At 42.1% G+C, this 6,000-nt stretch overlaps 1 protein-coding gene across 6 annotated transcripts in view; it reads left to right on the forward strand.

The window, feature by feature from the left end:
- LOC122562876 (SWI/SNF-related matrix-associated actin-dependent regulator of chromatin subfamily B member 1-A) overlaps window positions 1-6,000 on the forward strand; it is a 33,841-nt gene that overhangs the window by 23,837 nt on the left and 4,004 nt on the right. For 3 of the 6 annotated variants that reach the window (XM_043716182.1, XM_043716180.1, XM_043716181.1), the window contains exons 6-8: window positions 2,417-2,522; window positions 2,599-2,785; window positions 3,961-4,151. In XM_043716182.1, the coding sequence (XP_043572117.1) occupies window positions 2,417-2,522; window positions 2,599-2,785; window positions 3,961-4,151 (484 nt within the window). The remainder of the gene's footprint in view (window positions 1-2,416; window positions 2,523-2,598; window positions 2,786-3,960; window positions 4,152-6,000) is intronic. The other 3 variants (XM_043716184.1, XM_043716185.1, XM_043716183.1) reach the window with 1 other exon arrangement.

Genomic DNA, 6,000 nt, shown 5'->3' on the forward strand with positions numbered 1-6,000 from the left:
TGTTGCAATTATACCAGCCTCCGCCACATCCTCTGGCAGCTCATTCTCTGCATGAAAAAGCTGCCCCTTAGGTCTCTTTTATATCTATCCCCTTTCACCCTAAACCTATGCCTTATAGTTCTGGATTCCCCGACCCCAGGGAAAAGACTTTGTCTATTTATCCCCTCATAATTTTGTAAACCTCTATAAGGTCACCCCTCAGCCTCCAACGCTCCAGGTAAAACAGCCCCAGTCTGCTTCAGCCTCTCCATATAGCTGAAATCCTCCAACCCTGGCAACATCCTTGTAAATCTTTTCTGAACCCTTTCAAATTTCACAACATCTTTCCGATAGGAAGGAGACCAGAATTGCAAGCAATATTCCAGCAGTGGCCTAACCAATGTCCTGTACAGCCGCAACATGACCTCCCAACTCCTATACTCAATACTCTGACCAATAAAGGAAAGCATACCAAACGCCGCCTTCACTATCCTATCTACCTGCGATTCCACTTTCAAGGAGCTTTGAACCTGCACTCCAAGGTTTCTTTGTTCAGCAACACTCCCTAGGACCTTACCATTAAGTGTATAAGTCCTGCTAAGATTTGCTTTCCCAAAATGCAGCACCTCGCATTTATCTGAATTAAACTCCAAGTTTAGATAAAGGATCTGGATTGGTGCAGGCTTGGAGGGCTGAAGAACCTATTCTTGTGCTGTAACTTTTTGTTTTTTTGTTCTAACATCAGTGGAAACTATTGGAAGCAATTATGAGACAGGATTAATCAAGGAGAGTCAACAGTGCTTTGTCAGGAGAAGACCATGCCTAACAAATTTGATTGAATTTTCCAAGGAGGTGACAAGGTGTGGAGATGAGTGCAACGTAGTTGATATAGTTAAAATGGAATTTAGTGAGGCTTTTAATAAAGTCTCGCATGGCAGACTAGTTAAGAAACTAAGACCCCATGGCAGCCAAGGCAATTTGATGATTAATGGCTAGAAGCAGAGGGTGATAATCAAAGGATTTTTTGGGACTGGAAGCCTTTGCCCAGTGATGTACCACAAGGTTTGGTGCTGGGTCTCTTACTATTTATAGTGTACATTAATAGGAGAAATGATCAGCAAGTTCGTGGAGCGGTCAGATGGGCTGAATGGTGGCAAATGGAACTTAATCCTGAAAAGTATGAAGTGATACATTTTGGGAGAACCAACAAGACAAGGGAGTACACATTGAATGATAGGACTTTAAGAAGTAGAGAGATTTAGAGGGACCTTTTGGGTGCATATCCATAGATCCTTGACGGTTGCAGGACAGGTAGATAGGTGGTTAAGAAGGCATATGGGATATTTGCCATTATTAGTCAAGGCATTAAAGACAAGAGCAAGGAAATTATGATGAAGCTGTATATTACATTAGTTAGGCCACAGCTGACGTACTGTGTGCCGTTCTGATCATAACATTATAGGCAGGATGCGATTGCACCGGAGAGGGTGCAAAAGACATTCACTATGACTCTACTTGCATTGGAGTGATTGAACTATGAGGATAGAATAGATAGGCTGGGTTTGATTTCCTTAGAGCAGAGAAGACTGAGATGCAAACTCTGTTTTGAGGTGTACAATGTTATGAGAGGCATAAATAGCTAGTGTGAGAGAAACTTTTCTCGTTAATAGAGGGATCACCGTTTTGAGGATCAGGAAGTTAAGGGTATTTTGAGGAAAATAATTTTCACCCAGAGAGTAATGGGTATCTAGAACTCACTGCCTGAAAGGATGGTGGAGCCAGAAACCCTCTCACATTTTAAGACCCATTTAGGTGAACATTTGAAACACTATAGCATACAAAGCAATGTGCCAAGTGCTGGAAATGGGGGTTAGAATAATACATGTTTGTTGACTGGTGCAGGACACTAATAACCAAACAAAGGGATGTTACATAATCTTGTGTAGGGAAAGAAATTCAAGGATTCAGACAAAATCTGCTGGCAGGGGGCTAGGAAGTTGAGAACCAAATTATTGTTGAATCCAATAATCGTTTTAAACACCTTCAGTCTCCCAATCGCAAACTACATTAATGCAACCTATCCTCAAAATGTGACCTCTAAGCCTTGGCAGCTTTTAAGTCACTCTCGTGTCTCATTAAATTATAGAATCTTTACAGTGTGGAAGCAGGCCATTTGGCCCTTCAAGACCACCCCAACCATCTGAAGAGCATCCTACCTAGAACCAACCCCCTACCCTATCCCTGTAATCCTGCACTTACCATGGCTAAGCCACCTAACCTACACATCCCAGGACATTGTGGGCAATTCAGACTAGCTGATCCACCTAACCTACACATCTTTGGACTGTGGGAAGAAACCCACACAGACATGGGGAGATTGTGCAATCAAAATGATGTTATCAACAGCATTACTATTTGCTTATATGTGTGGAATGAGACTTAAACCAGGACCTTCTGACAAGAGTTACCCACTGGACTACATCGGGCATCTTAATAACTCCAACTGTGTCCAAGTACATGTGCTGGAGCATCAGTGGAGCTAAGTGAGTTATTATTCAAGTCTTCAGATTAGTGCTGTGTCTGCTGTAATTGAGCATTGCTTTTCCTGTTCACAATTAGTTTCTCACCAATCTTTGCAGAAAAGTTGATGACACCAGAGATGTTTGCAGAGATTTTGTGTGATGACCTCGATTTGAATCCTTTGACCTTTGTCCCTGCCATTGCATCAGCGATACGCCAACAGATTGACTCCTACCCAACAGACAGTATTCTAGAGGATCAGTCTGATCAGAGAGTCATCATTAAGGTGAGTTCTGCACAGTGTGAGATGTTCTACTCAGGCCCAGTGCTGTTGGATAAAAGAGTGGAGTAAATCTAGGTAAATTTATGCCCTCATTTTCTTACCACCTGCTGTAAAATCTGGTAGAACTTGAGATTAGGCTCAAGTGTGATAGAACTCCCTTACGTCAAACAGACTGCTGCCACTGACAGTCATGGTTTGGAATGAGATACCACAAGGAGCAGCAATTGATGTTGTTGTGAAACTGTGATATTTATTTTCATTTCGGCTGACGTCTGGTGAAAGGGCCAACTCAGCTTTGTTTCAGAAAAAAACAAAGAAATGTAGATGCTGGAAAACAGAAATTGCTAGGAAAACTGAGCAGGACTGGTAGCATCTGTGGCAAGAAAGCAGAAAATACCACCTTGACCAGTTTTGCAGAAGAGTCCTGGACCTGAAATGCTAACTCAGTTTCTTTCACCAGAGATGGAGCCAGACCTGCTGAGTTTTCTCAGCCATTTCTGTTTTTGTTGCAACTCTGTTTCAGTCATGGACCTAATGGATTTTATGTCAGGTGATCTTCCCCTCCCAACACAGCCCCAAATGCTCATGACCGACTCCTCAATTACCCTAGCCTAGCTGGAAGCGCTGGTGATCAGTGGTGCTCAACTGGCTCTGTGCCGATTGTTGGCATGATAGTTAGCTCCAGTTGAGTTTGAGTCAGCACACTGATACGGAAAATCTGCCGAAAATGATCATCTCACACAAGAGGAGCTTCAGTGCAAATAATATTGCTGAAACTCTTAAGGCATGGTCTGATAAGAAATTGACTTCTCCTGTTCTCACTGGATCTGTCAAAACAATATAACACCCCACTGAGACCTCCCATAGTGAGCACATAAACCAGTTGCAATACTGAGAACAAGAAGATCCCAGGTTTTGTCTCCAGGTCTCTGCTGAACTTGCTGATCCTGGGCACCAACTGGAGTCTGGTTACTAGAGTAATGACCATCCCTTGTGGATATCATGAGAGGCACAAGTCTGACCCAGAGCAGGGAGCCTGGCTGAGTTTGAAAAGCTGCACTCTCAGTGGAAGTGCTCTGGCTCCTTCCTGCACTCAGCCTGTCTCTGTCTCTCTCCATTGGTTATTTATATAGTCGGGCTGTGTGAACCTTGGCACTAATGGAAGATTGTTTGTGCAGCTGAACATCCATGTGGGAAACATCTCGCTGGTCGATCAGTTTGAGTGGGACATGTCTGAGAGGGAGAACTCTCCTGAGAAATTTGCTCTGAAGCTGTGTTCCGAGTTGGGTCTTGGAGGGGAGTTTGTTACCACCATCGCTTACAGTATCCGGGGTCAGCTTAGCTGGCATCAGCGCACATACGCCTTCAGGTAGGCCTTCTGTCATTTGGCAAAGGTCAGAAGATGGCATGTTTTAATTGTCTTTAAAACTTACTGACTAGTTTTTAATGACTTGTGAACATGATCCCTCTGCCTTCACAATTCTCCTCACTGTCTCAAAAATTATTTCAATCTCTTTCTTGCATCCAAAGTGGATGATGTCACACATGAAAGTATTGAAATCCATCGGTCACAGTTTTGGCCACTCACTTAATTTACTAATAGCTCTTTGCATCTTTCTGTTCCCATTTATCTTACTTCATTGATAAGCTTGGATATACAGCATTTCATTCCTTCATTTAGTAAATTAATATACAGACCCTAGTACGGAATCCTGATGGACATGACAGGTGATGTCCTGCTAATGCCAATTCGTTCCTTTTAACTTAATTCCCTGCCCATGTCAGTAGATTGCCTCCCTCACTGTTCCCATGCTTAGGGAGTCACCGTCTCTTTCCTGTTTGCACTGTGCTCTGGCTGGGTTTGAGGGGCTGAATGGACTACCCTGCTCCTATTTCTTGGTTGGTTTCTGTCTGTTAACCAATCTGAATCCAGTGTTCCCTGCAGTTCCATGAACCTGACATTTGTGAAACATCTTGTCAAATGCTGTTTGAAAATCCGTATGAGATCCATTGGTCCTCTCATTATCTCCCCCGCTGGTTACAATCTCAGAAAACTTCAGTAGGTTTGTAAAAAAAAATGCTGTTCCATTCATACATTCTTCCTAACTCTACAACATATGATTTTTCTCCCTCTTTTTCTTGAATAACTAGGTTGAATTTAATTCCTGTCAATCCATTGGGACTGCTCTTAACATTTGGAAATCCTATAAGATCATTCTTTGGAGCCATGCTGTATAAGACCTTTAAGTTAGACTTTTTCCAGAAGCATTCTCATGAAGTGTTGGATCCCAGCCTATGTTATTGCCGGACAAGTCAGATCCCGACAGGAACCTGGCTCGATAAATCATGTTATTGTTTTAACAAAAATGTTTCAGCAAGAGACCAAAGCATAAAGTGTTATAGATGTTGCTTCAACAGTAAAACAAAAGTTTATTCACCAAATAAATGAAGACACAATAAACCAAAGTATCTACTTCTAACTCAGTTTCAAAGATTTTTAAACACATGGTAACAATATAACCTCATTAATTTCAAAAGAGAATCAACAGGTCTTGTATAGTATCCAAAACCTTGGTATAGTATCGAAAATCTCTTACAGTACTCACACCAGGGTCCTTGTTTCTTAATACCTTGGCAGATTGAGATTGCTTGTTACTTTAAGTTATAAACTGGGACTGCAGACAGCATCTTCCTGGAGTTATAATACATTGATGCTTGAACACACTCAACTTTCTGTAAACTCTTTGGAGCTTTATCCCAACGTTTCTGGTCTTGGACTAACTCTTTACTACAAAATAATCTAGCTTCACTAGAGCCTTCTCCCCTCAAGAGCATCAGTCTATGCAGCCATCTTCATGCATGGACTTCAAAAGTCTTCTCAAAAGTCAAAATATAGAAAGCAATTTTTAAAATCCTCTCTAAGCAATTGATGTTTCCTTTAGTTTATTTAAAAAAAAACTTCCTTGGACAAGCTTGACTATCTTGTTCAGGTGTAAAATCTGCCAGCGTCCACACAAACACGTGATTTTGCAAGGAATAGAGGGCATCATAGAACATAGAACAATACAGCACAGAACAGGCCCTTCGGCCCACGATGTTGTGCCGAACATTTGTCCTAGCTTAAGCACCCATCCATGTACCTATCCAATTACCGCTTAAAGGTCACCAATGATTCTGACTCTGCCACTCCCACAGGCAGCGCATTCCATGCCCCCACC

The sequence above is a fragment of the Chiloscyllium plagiosum genome, chromosome 25, assembly GCF_004010195.1.
Source record: "Chiloscyllium plagiosum isolate BGI_BamShark_2017 chromosome 25, ASM401019v2, whole genome shotgun sequence".
NCBI classification, from domain to species: domain Eukaryota; kingdom Metazoa; phylum Chordata; class Chondrichthyes; order Orectolobiformes; family Hemiscylliidae; genus Chiloscyllium; species Chiloscyllium plagiosum.